Genomic DNA, 13,162 nt, shown 5'->3' with positions numbered 1-13,162 from the left:
AAGCGTGTAATGAAAGAAAACATAAAACTTTGCACCAACTGTAATGCAAATTTCAAATACTGAAGCTCTGACCAAGATATTATTAGTGTGCTGTACCAAAGAATTGATTTATTTAAAATGTGCATAGCTTACTTTGAGTTGATTTGTAAGCCTTCGAAGGGAAGAGAAGCAAACAGAAAATCCTTTTGGAAACAGAAAAAAGTTTTTAAGCAAAGTAAAATTAGAATTCTCACCCTTTAGTTATCATCCAAATAAATGTCTTACCAATGATAATGGCTAGGAATTTCAACAGGTTTTGAGAAGGATGCTTCTTTGGAGCTTTACAGCATGTATTGGGCCCACATGCTCTTAATCATCTTTAATGAGCGTGGAAATATAATGTCTGCAAATCAAACAGAGGGTCAGAAATAACTTTTTCATGGAGTTCAGAGTACTGATGGTTTAGGTGTAAAATAGTTGGGGAATATGGAGGAGGGGCCACTGTTCGTCAACCTGATGTAGCATGTTTTGATAGCAATCAATGTTACTTTCACAATGTAAAGTAAAAGCATCTCTAAAGTGTTGATAACTGTGTTGATAATCACCATAGTTCTCTTTTGACCCCATTTTTGGCAGAGGTACAATTACATCTTCCTCTTCCCATTCTTTCATTTGGAGGGAAAGGAAATAAAAACATATTCCTCAAAAGCCCGTCAGATAAAAGCCTATTTTATGCAATGCACAAAATGACCTTTAAGACTTAGACTCAAAAATGCTTTCTCTTATTGTCTTTTCATGTAATTTAGAATTGTGGAATATTTTCAGAATTGCACATCTTTACTCTTTAAGGGGTTTTACATAAGTTAAAGTGGGTTGGTTGTTATGTTCTTAGTCATACTTGCTCCCCACTCTTGTCCTTTGCAATATGTGTCAGGTAGGCTTTCCTTCCAAAAGGGAAGACAGAGATCAGTACTACTCAGAATTAACAGAAAAAGGCAAATGCTGTTTCTGTACTGAAGTTGAACATTAAAAGAATTTGTCTTTTTTTTTTTTTTTTTTTACTTCCACTTCAAAGTAGGACAGTTTGGTTGTTTTTTTTTTTTTTTTTAATTACTTATCCTGTCCCCCTCTAATGGGATCATGCAAATATTTACATTTGTAAAGAAATTGTTACAGCTCTGAAATGGGTCATTTTTTCAAATAGCAGAATCAGATTTACTGCTGTGCTACTGTTTTTTTACAATCAAGTATTCAGTCTCTGAACTCCCACTGTATTTCTTGTGTTAGTGTCCTTTATCATAAATATTGCCCACGAACATCTTTTTCACAGCTGTTACATGGGAGCATAAATGCAGTTGTGATAGTAGAGAACAACAGACCTCTTACAGTACTTCCAAAAAACATATGTAATTGCCATAAAAAAGAATTGAAGTGTTGTTTTTCTAGACCAGCATCTCTTCATCCCTAAAGTCTGTTTATAAAAAAATAGAGATAATCGTTATGCATTCACTTCTTTTTCATAGATGAGTCAGGAGAAGTGCAGAAGGATTGTAAAGAGAGGGAATGCAACCTGGAACTGCTGTTACTAATTTCACAAGCTAAAGAACAGTAAATAATGCACAAATATCTGTAAAGCTTCATAGAAGTTTTCTTGGCTTGATGTGCATTTTTCTGCGAGCTAGAGTTGCTAGTTTGGAACTGCTGACAAGTTTATTACAAATGACTTGTCTGTTCCCTAAAGGCTTTAGTGTTTTTCAAGTAGTTTGTTTCACTCAAGTAATAATCTAGTTCACATTTTTTGATGCATTCATCAATTTGTGTTTTAAGTTTATTTTGTGACTAAGTCTGATAGTTTAAGGTGAGAACAGTGCTACAAAACTTCAATAATTTGTTGATGTGAATTGTGAATGTAATATATAATTTTTTATACTTTTAGTCCTACATTTTATTTCATCAGTTTTCAAGTATGTTTCCTCCTAGTAAGCTTTACAAAAGGCAGTGTTTTGCCCCCTGGCATAACATACTGGAAAAGACAGCATTTTCCTTTTTTTTTTTTGCTATATTATTTTTAAAAGTTTACTAGGTTGTATTTCAGTGATTTAATAGAAGATTTTAGTTGGATGTTTTTCCACTCCTTGTTTGACAACAGATATGTTAAATAGGTTGTGAGTTTCCAAATAGATTTTATTATTACCTCATTTTTCATGGATTGTATAGGTGTGATGGGTAGGAAGAAGAGTCCTCCTTTAATACTTTGGGTTACCTTTGTTAAAGATTTGTGATTTTTTTTTTTTCTTTTTTTAAAGCAAACTATTTGATCAAGTGATCAACATACATGTTTTTACACCACCTGAGTGCTTTTCTCTGAAACTTTGTTGCTTTGTTATTTCCATTTCACAGAATAGCATGACATGATCCTTGATTCAGTAGAAAGGGAAAGATTTATTTAAATGAAGATATTTGCACACATTCATTTCCATTTCTTATTGGTTTTCTTAATTCAATCGTAAGCTGAAAGTTCCACTGTTCTTTTTAGTAAGACGTGCTTCTTAAATCCAGGCGGATTAGATTGGACAACATTGTTCCTGCCTCACTGTTGTTTATCTTGCTGTCTTCCAGAAAGAAGGTGGTTAAAAAAAGGTTTAATATGCCAAACCTGGTATTTTTCAGGCTTGTTAAATCTTAATTCTCAGTTTCAGTGAGATAGTTGAGAAAGTAATCATGTTAAATTTGAAGCTGAAATTTGTCATACTCATTTTCATCTTGAAAGCAATTAAATGCCTAAAAACTTGACCTACTCTAACTGCAAGGTGACATAAATGTCATCTTTAAAGTTTAATAGAAATCTATTTTGATATGGCCAGAGTGATAACACTTAAATTGATCTTTTTCCTACTTACTGCTACATAATATTTCCTGCTATTTATTAAAAAACCCAAACAACAGCAACAAAACCCCTTTAAAATGTTCCATTTTCCTGCGAGGAAATGTAACTAGCATAGGAATTCTCAAGCATTAGGACATTTTTCAGTTTATAATTGGCTTAGGATACAAGATGATGAAGTGTATTTAATTTTTAATGTGTCCATTTATATTGAGTATGGTCTATGGAAAAGAAGTCAATGAAGTGAAGTTTGAATGGATTGACTGTTTTGTAGGTGTGTGAGATATGTGAATGTTACCTTTGTTCCCATGCTATGATGGAGTATTATTTCTAAAAGACCCGGGACTGTTTTGGTCTCCTTGTTGGTGCACAGGGATTAAGCAGCAGGCAAAAAGTAAATATTACAAAGCTGTTTCATTCACAGCTTGCTTTTTCCTCTTGTGCTGAATAGGGTGTCCAGTAGGGGAAAAATTGAATTTGTAATTAAAGATTAAATTGTGGTGTATATATATACTTTAGCATCTTGTGAATGTTAAATGTTCCCTTTTGCAATTTCAGGTATTACAGATTTAAGATGAAAAATATATATAAAAAATAAGTGAAATAAAAATCAATTTTAAATTCCAGAATCACTGCCCCAGTTTCTTTTGAGAATATTAATTTTTCATTTCTTGCTATGTACAGATGGAAAATGGTTGAGTGCTGAAGTTTAGTTGGAGTCATAGGGTATGTTTTTAATAGGGATGTGGCTTCATTCAAGTGTAATTTTGTTTTTATTTCTGAATGAGCACATAGTTGAACTCATGTTGTTACAGTTTCACAGGATACATTTGTCCTGAGATATGGATTGAGAAATTGGATGCTAGAGATGTCGTTAATAATTGAAATTCTTTGGTTTTCCTTAGTTGCACTACTTAAGACAAAACAGGAGTGAAGTTCCTTGAGTAGCTGATGTAGCCTCTTTTCCATGTAGACCATCCTCTTTTTCTCTCCCTCATATACCAACAGCCACGAGGATGTGGTTACTGCAGATAATAGCTTTTTGTAACTTCCAGGGCTATGAGTATGATCTCTACAAATAAGCGTTTATTCTACAAAATGTTCCATGTGTCTTCATCTCCATCCGGAACTAGGTCATTGATCTAACTAATTCTGTATTTAAACAGATGTGAAGATTTATACCAAGCTTATAGTTTGGGGAAGTAAAAAGACCTTCGTTTTCATGTTTCTTTTAATGATAAATTGTGAGATTATTGGTTTGCTATTTTCTGCTGCTATCACTTCTTCTAGTGTATCACATTAAATTGAATTAATCATTCGCAGTTTTACAAGTTTAGACAAAAGTCTAAATGGAATAAATTTCAAATAAGATAATGCAGATTAAATATTGATTGATATTTAAAACTTGACCCATTATTTTCCAGAATGTAAAATAAAGTATTGCTTTAAAATTATAGTAACTCAGATAAATAATAGAGAGTACAACATGAGATGAAGTGTAGAGAAACTATTACATTTAACAGTGTTATTAGGGTTTTTCCAGCCTAACAGATGAAAAGATGAACCGAATCATTCTTCTATAGATCCTTTCATTTACTGAGCTTCAAAGTGGTGGGGAGCAAGTAACTATATAGCAGGAAGTTGTTATCCGTAGTCCAAATGGTCATTTGATGTAATGGGATATCAGAGTGGAAACAAAAGTAGCTACAGATTATATGGAACATACAGCTATGGGAAACTGGATGATCATGTGCTGCAGAAGCAACATCAGAGTGTGTTTTCACAAATTAACTTGGTTTTTTTTTTAAAAAAAAGCTGTGTTTTTCTTACAACTGTTAATGCTTACAAGCTGACTAGTCACCTTAATTGCAGCTTCTGAAATGTTTTCTACATGTAAAAAAGAATAGTAGCAGTAATGGGGAAATAAATTCAGAATTCTGCACATATGCTAGCAAAGAGTGTAAAAATTGAGTAAATCTGAGAATATTTTTAGCAGCTTTGTTTCATTATACCAGAGCACGATGGAACACTTTTGTGACATTTGTCAATTTAGGGATAAATAGCTTTTGAATTATTTCTCATTTTATGAAATTCTAGGCTAAAATGAAGTGACTCACAAAAGTAATAGCTTCTTTTCTCATGGAAATATTGTATTTTTTTTCCTTTGTCTTTACAAAATATGTTGTGCACAGTTGGATGACATTATTTTTGTGAATCCTAAAAGAATTCCATAATTTTTTTTTCCCAGCAATGTTTAGTTTAAACTGCTCGGGGGAAAAAAAAAAAAATTCTGTGTTTGCTGCTGTTTCCATCCCCGTGGCAGGATGCTTCTGTAGCAAACCACAGCAGCTTGGAAGCAATGAACTTTCTAAGGAAATAACACGTATCTGAAATAATTATCAACCTATTTAGCAGTGTTATGTTAAAACTACATTGAAAGTTTTCATTACACAGGATTGATACAAATTCCTGTAAAAAAAGGGCTTGAGTAACTGCAGCAGCAGCTTAACTGCTACTTGAGCCTAATGTTTATGGTTAGTGCATCTGGGGGGAAGAATAGTTTGCCATATATTGTGTTTAGTTGAAAGGACATGCATAATCTTCCCATTGTTCCTGGTCATAAAAAAAATACTTGTGAAAGTAGAGATATTTTATGAAACAACTTTGATGTATTTATAAGTATTTATAAGCATAATGTGTTTTTTTCATGTGTACACATAGACTATAATTACAATGCCAGTTAAATTAACTTCCTAAATTATGAATAACATGGGCTGTGTTTCCTATAAAACATTAGTTCCAGTTTCTTTTGTAAGTACAGTTTTTGTGCCACTCAACAAAACTGCAAACGGAACACATGTGGAGTCTTAAATATTTTTTTACCTCAAGTCCTTTATAGATGGGATATAAAAGCACATTGTATAACATAATAAATCGTATGGAAAGGAACCACATGTTTTCCAAGTAGAAAAAATACATTTTAGTATGTTTATATCCATATGGCATACTTTTAATCCTGGTTACTTATCTAACTGTTCTTTCAATTCCTGCATCATTTGTCAGTTTTCATACTTCAGTGAGAGCTGTGTCTACTCTGGGAAAATGTCTTGCTGTTTAGAGTAGATAGGCTTAAAAAAACCGCTAAAACTATGAAGATGCCCTGGTTCCACATTTTACTCTGGAGATTCTTATTTAGAGGTGATATAAAATAAAATGGTCCTTTCCCTTTGCTATAGTAGTTTCTAAAGCATAGAGATATATTTTGTTTTTAGAGATCGTTTTCCCACCCAAAAGCTATATGTATGAGAATGTACGTAAATCACCACTACGAAATTGGAGTCTTACAGTAAGATGCAGAGATCTAGAGAACCAGCGGGGGAAAAAACCAACCAACCTCTCCACCCCTTTCATAAAAATAGTTTCTTTGTGGGGTTTGTCTCCCTGAGGAACTTCCCAATACTCGGATACTCTGTCATGTGTAATTGGATTGTAGCTCTTTCTGAATACTGTTTTCTCCTCTTGACAGCATGGGGTAACCTTGGAAATGTTCTCAAGAGCCAGAGCAAGATTTCTGAAGCTGAAAGCGCCTATAGAAATGCCTTGTACTACCGCAGCAACATGGCTGATATGCTTTATAATTTGTAAGTATGCATGGCTTTCCTGGGATTGGATCATCTGTGAAACCTGTTGTGAATGGAGCTATTGATTTACTTGCTGGAAATGGAGATCATGTTAGCTGTTGCTTTGTAATAGTAGTTTCATTAATCGTGCTCCTTAAACTATGGGGGTGGACAGAACCTTCTCTTGGTCAACATTATCATATACACATGTATTGGCTATGGAGAAGGTAAACTTACAAATAAATCTGTTTACTTTAAAAGAAGGAATAAAACCCCACACTGAACAAAGTACAGATAGATGAGCTGGTGACAGTAGCACTCCATCTGTTTCTGACTCGGGTAAAATATAGAGGTGTTATTTAGACTTCTTTTTTAAGTCTGAATAACACTTGGTAGGGGGGGTGGGTGTAAGCACTTTGTAGCATAAGCCAATAACCCTCTGTTAGCTCCAGAGGTCTAAAATGTTCAGATAGCATATTACTTTTCTCCTGTGACTGACTTAAGAGCAGTGTAGGTTCAAGAAAGATGAATGACTAGAGTCCTGTTGTAGGTAGGTAAGAGAATAAATACCATGAGCATCAAAATAATTAAATAGTGGGGAAAAAGATTTCCCAACTCATTAACATATCAAATTATGAACACAGAAGCTAGCGTTGTGCTAAGCTTCTTCCTGCATTGTGGTCCTGTGGCATCCCTCAGAGGGGAAGGGACTGATTCTCCAGGTGTCTGGGCTGTGCATCTCACCGGCTCCCTGCTCAGTATGGCTCATTGTGCCAGTGCTCGCCCTTCCTTCCCCTCCTGCCATCACCCACCCAGCCCCAGCCCCCAGAGCGGGGCTCTGCTGAGAGACAGGCTCGTCACTTCAATAGCCATATGCTGTTGTTCCATGATGTGTGCGGAGAACAAAATCCAGGTGATTGCCATGCATTAGGTAGTAGAATGAAAATAATGTCCCGTGTGTCGTAGAAAAGTATGTATGCGTGAGAAACGACGTGTGCAAAAATTAAATGCAAATAGTAAGCCTCTTTAAATGAATAAACAAAAAACGTTCTGCCTGTAAGTCCAATTTAAAACGGTCATTTACAATATCTGAAAATGAAGTTTAACATAATAGACTTTTTCTTATTTTTCCTTGTTTAACAAGAAGTTGCCCATTTCATTAATTTGCCTTACAGTTAGACATACTAGAAACTCAAATTAATTTAACAATAGAATTTATTTTCCAAAATCAATTTCATATCTCAAAATATGTATATTTTTAATAATCATGCAATTACACACATACATGTACACACATCATTTTTTTGTCTCTGCTAGGCACTGAAGAGTGTGAAAAGTATATTTTTAAGAAAGAACTACTTCTCACATTTAAAAAAATACCTTCTGAACTCGGCAGAAGATTGTAGGAAAAAAAGTGACAAGATCGATACTCCTAAATTTCTCATATGCCATTCATTTTGGGGATGAAAGTTATAACTTAAAATTTTTTGTATGCCTATACTGTACTTTTGTCTCTTACTCGCTTGCTGTGTCATAGAGGGAAACTGAGGTTAATAACAGGGTAAGAAGAGGAAAGGGGATTGGGCGATAAAGACAGAGTAAAGACAGATATAAAAGAAATCAGATTTCAGTAGTTTTTCTGTTCTCAGATAATCTTCCAGCTTTCCATTGGTGTACAAAATATATGCCTACAAACCTTCACTGCTGTTGTATAGAAAATTTTTACACAAATTCTACTGAAATTGTGTAAAAGGAATTTAACCGAAATGCTGGTTGGAATATATGGGGCATGAAGTTACCTTACATATATCTGTGAAAGTAAGGGAAGTATATTCAAAGGGAAGTGTTTGCTACATAGTATGTGTATATGTATGCATATGCAAAAAAGGATCTCTAATTCTTAACCTTTCTACTACTATCTTGAATGCAATAGAATCCTTTATTTTATTTTGTTTTTTTAAACTTCACAAAACCATTAGTTATTCAATAGAATTTGAAAAATCTTACATAATTTTTTTGGTTTTGTAGTCTTTTCCTGTGTCGGATACTTCCATATCCAGCATGAAAACTGGGTGGTGAGTGGAGTGGGCTTTGATATTACAAGACCGGAAATGAATCGATTATTTTAAGCATAAACTCTTGCGAGTTCAGCCCATCCTTGGCATGCAGTTCTGTGGGAGCCTTTTACAAAAAATACTGTAATGGAAAAAATGTGTGTCTCATGCGCTCACAAGAGGCCAGTTAGATTTGCTGTTTCTGTTTTTTACTATGTGTCTTTGAAACTGAAACAGTCATTTGGTAGAACTTTAGGAAAAAAGCACCCTTACAGTCATTTCTAATTACTGTATTTTGGCCATAATATATCCTAAGTATATAGTAGTCTCACATGCTCTTTAATTTTTCTTAACACATATACCTTGAAATTTGATACAACTTAATTGACACATGCAGCCCAGTGTTCACACACAGCAATAACAAATCAAAGTTCTATTTGGTTGAAGAACAAATTATTAAGGATTAACTCACAATTTTTAATGAGTAACAATCAAAGAAAGAAACTACCTAAACAGAAGCATTTGATGATCTCTCCTTTTTCAAGAAACTGAAATGTGAGGTTGGCTTAGCAGTTGGCTATTAATGCATTAAAATCTAGAGAATTTAACAGATGAATGGCCAATTTCAGTAATATATTTTTATTTTCTGACTGTTATACTTTATAGCTCTGAGTTACAGCTACTTTTGCCATTTAGGACAATTCAAACTGCATTAATTTAGATTACATAATTACATAATCTCCATTTGAAGGTTTGTCTGATTCTGAACGTGTCATTTCCTATAATGTTCAAATGTATCAATTCTGTAACCTTAAATAAATTCCTAAACTTTTAAAGACCAGCAGAAAATTTTTTGTTGTTATTTTTATTTATAAAACAAGAGAGGGAAAAAAGAAAAAAAAAAAAAAAAAAGCTCTTGCTAACATTAATACTGGGGTGGTGGTTCATCACTGCATTAGATATGGGATAAATGGGTTTGTTCTGTTGACATCTTCTCAGATCCAAATAAGTATGAGTGAAATTTATGCATAGCTTATACCTCTAGATAGCTTATGACCCAGACTGTCTTGAAGATAGGATCTGTGGCCTGGAATTTAGGAAACTTGAGCTCAGGCTAAGGACTTGAATTCTTGTTTGGAAGCTTGTTTTCTGAAACTCTTATGAAAAACTCAGAGGGTAAATTTCTGGCAACTCTGAAAGCATTTGAGATTTTCCTAGCAATTTCAGTAGATGAAGAATGTGTTACAATATGACTAATAAGGTAGTTTGTACTTCAAAAATACATACAAAGTGGCCTCCTATAAATAACTTCTTTGACGTCTTGAGACTGCACTGCAGTTAATTGTTACAAATAAATCTCAAAGCTAAGTAACACTGCTGATTTCAGCTAGATTTCATAGGCTGGTAAATCAGCATAAATTGAGATCTCTTCCCATGCCTTTTTTTTAAACAAACAGAGAAATCCAGTATAGTACATGCAGTACAGAAATAAGTGTTTTAGTATTGTAAAGTACCAAGGACAGAGCTGTAGAAAACCAGTAGTTTGTTCTTCCAAACTAGGCAATGGTCAGTACACTAAAACCAAACTGTTTTTAGTGTGTTTTGGGTTTTCAGTCTTTGTTGCCTTATGATTGTTACTTAAAGCTTATGGGGTTTTTTGTATTGTTTCAAATTGCTTCTAATTAAAGCCTAAAGCCTAAAACAAAATTGCTTATCAGTCAAAAGACAGTTTTGCATACATTATTTCACTAGCTCTGCTTAGAGTATTCTTTTGTTATCCGTTCTATATTACCTTGAGTTTCTCAGCTAGTTTTAAGGATGTTTGCATCTTACATAGATACTGAATATTACTTTATAATGGTACTAGTTACTTTAAATGTTGTATTTTTGGAGTATACGATGACCTATAAAGGATAAATTTCTACCAAACAGACATCCCCTTGGTTCTCTCCCGAAATATCTCATTTTGCCTTTAGTAATATAGGACTGTGTGTACAAGTCTATTATTCAAATAATTTAATTTCTTTGAATAAGGTCAAAGTATGAATTTCCATAAACTTTACTTTGACAAACTTAGGATATTATGTCAGTAAATGTGGATTTCTTAGATTTCTGTTAGGTAAAGTCTTCAATAGTAGCTGAAATTTTAATTCTGTAAGGTCTGGAATTGCAGAAGTGGTTTATATGTGGTTTATATTACCCACATCCTTGGGTAAAAATCAATATGAGCAAAGTTTTTCCTTGTCTGTTGTTGTTAGCCTATATAACATCTGAAATTGTGTTCCCTCTGCTTCTGCCTTTTAAGGGTGCTGGCATAAAATTCTCCTTTGCTGAGCTATCAGAGATGAAAAGCACTAAAAGCAGGCTAACCTACTAACACAAGTTGAACTGTATTTGAACCTGCCCCAGACAAAGTTGCTGCACCACTTGACGTAGCAGGAAATGAGTCAAGGTTATGGTTCCTCTTCCTTGATAGCCCACAAGTTTTTATAATGCAGATGTCAAGTTAAAAAGCAAAGAGGATGTGTCATCTGCTGTCTAAGTACTCGATTATTTTTTTTTCTCAACTGTGAATGCAAACTTGTTAGAAACCTGTTTGGAATTAATCTCTGCTTTGCCAGATAGCTTTTCCTCTGTCAAAGACAGCAGCTGAAATTTGTGTCTTACTGTAATGAAAGTTGCCTTGATAAAATCTTGCTATATTGTGAGAGTGGCTTTTGAGGTAGCACTCAAAGGTCACTTTGGTGATCAGTGGTGTCCTGCAGTGCAGAACTCTGCTCTGGGACTTTTTGTAGGGCCTGTATCAAGTAGGTATTTTTGTTGGTAATATTGAGAGCTGAAATACATTCAGTGACCTAGCTATTCAATTACATGCCTTGGTATTTGAAATTGTGGTGGTTCATAGTCCTTACATAAACTTTGTCCATTTTATAATATTAGGAAAATAATTGTCAGACTCCCAAACTGAATGGGAGACATTGGCATTCAATTTTGTAAAAGGCCCCTCTTGTAAGAGGTTCTCTCCAGCTCTCAACCTACGTTGCCTGCTGGGGCATGTGAGGGGGAATAAACGTCTTGTTTGAGGGCTGCTGGCACAGCACACCACTGCCCAGTGTCCAGAGGAGGAGAAAGGCAGGACCAATGCTACTACTTGTCCCTGTGGCAGACCTCCCTCTGTTAAGGAAACCGGGGTTGTGAGAGTTGATGCGGTGCTGAAATGGTAGTAATCCCAACCGAACTGCCCCAGTAACAAAGAAAAAATAGGACTATATTTGCTGACCAATTTGCTTGCACTTGGAAGGCTCCTCCCTAGAAGTAGGAGACCATGACAGAGTTTTGACTGCTCTATCTGAAAGACTAGAGGTTGCTTTGGGGGTGATTGTTTTGTTTTGATTTTTCTTACTAATGGGGTTATAGATGACTGTGCTTAGTGAGCTCTGCAAAGGAAATGGTCATTTTGTGTTAGTGTCTACTGGGTCTGTTTGGGTTCTTATTGATTAAAAAAGTAGGATTTATGTTCCATTTACATATTTGCTGACAGGTTGTTATTGGAAATTAAACAAGTTCCCTGTTTGTACTGTCTCTTAATGATTGGCTTTCTTGTTAATGAAATCTAGTTGTAGACTCTTAGAAAAGGTTAGTACTCATTTGGTTCATAGCTAAATGGTTCACTTAAAAAAACAACCAAACAAAAAAGCCTTAATTAAAGACCAAATTTAATGGTTTCATGCACTGGGCTGCTGTAACATCCATACCTGTCTTTCTACCCACTAGTTTTGCAAATGACAGTGAAAGAGTTGCCTTAGGCAAAGAACATCCTCCAGTGCTGCATAGCTAGAGACACATCAGTGTGGGGAATAAAAGAGGATTTTCTTCCATTTCTTTCTTTGTTTCCAGTATAACATTTAGTTAAATATAGTTCTTTGTAGATAATACCACCTGAAATCAGTGGGATGAAATGAGGCATGGATGAACTGCAGTCATGGCAAAATAATAGCTAACAGGCCCTGTATTAGCTGTTACCAACTACCAAAAAAAATTGATTACAATATTTTAATGTGGTACCCGGCCTGAAAATTTAAAAAAATATTTTACTAGCATGCATGTTTACCTTGATGACAGTTATGGTTCCTGTGTATTGTACTTGGTCAGTTTATGCCAGCTTTAGTCACTGAGGAGTTTGCTTTGTAAGAAGACCAGCTGGCTTTAATAGGACTACAACAGGAAGAAATTAATATGTAACTTGAGAAAAATGGTAGACTGTCTACTGCCTGTTTATATTTTGTGACTGCTTTCCAGTCCCTGAAAATAGTTTTGTGCCATTAGTATTCAGTGACTTCAGGTCAAAACCAGGGCAGACAGGAAGATTTTTCAAGTTATTGGTCAGACAAGATAGGTAAAAGGCAGCAGCTTAAAGAATTCAGCAAGGTTGCAAAGAACTCTTTTGGGGGAAATGTTTTCCTGCACATATTTAAGTAAGCAATTCTATTTATAGAAGTGATGTGCATAATTTCTAGATAGCCAGAACTTGCTTCACTTTTTTTTTTATTTTTATTTTTATTCCTATTAGACAGACAGGATTCTGAGACACTTCCTAAGTCACTGGGTGAAGTCTGCTACTCTTG

General features: G+C 34.7%; 1 protein-coding gene across 4 annotated transcripts in view; it reads left to right on the top strand.

Moving 5' to 3' along the window:
* TMTC2 (transmembrane O-mannosyltransferase targeting cadherins 2) overlaps window positions 1–13,162 on the top strand; it is a 275,962-nt gene that overhangs the window by 175,814 nt on the left and 86,986 nt on the right. For all 4 annotated transcript variants that reach the window (XM_074827115.1, XM_074827118.1, XM_074827116.1 and 1 more), the window contains one exon: window positions 6,390–6,504. In XM_074827115.1, coding sequence (XP_074683216.1) covers window positions 6,390–6,504 — 115 coding nt within the window. The remainder of the gene's footprint in view (window positions 1–6,389; window positions 6,505–13,162) is intronic.

The sequence above is a fragment of the Strix aluco genome, chromosome 5 (assembly GCF_031877795.1).
Source record: "Strix aluco isolate bStrAlu1 chromosome 5, bStrAlu1.hap1, whole genome shotgun sequence".
In the NCBI taxonomy this organism is placed as follows: Eukaryota; Metazoa; Chordata; class Aves; order Strigiformes; family Strigidae; genus Strix; species Strix aluco.
Note: the sequence above shows the minus strand (reverse complement) of the source record. Positions and strands in the feature narration are given on the sequence as shown.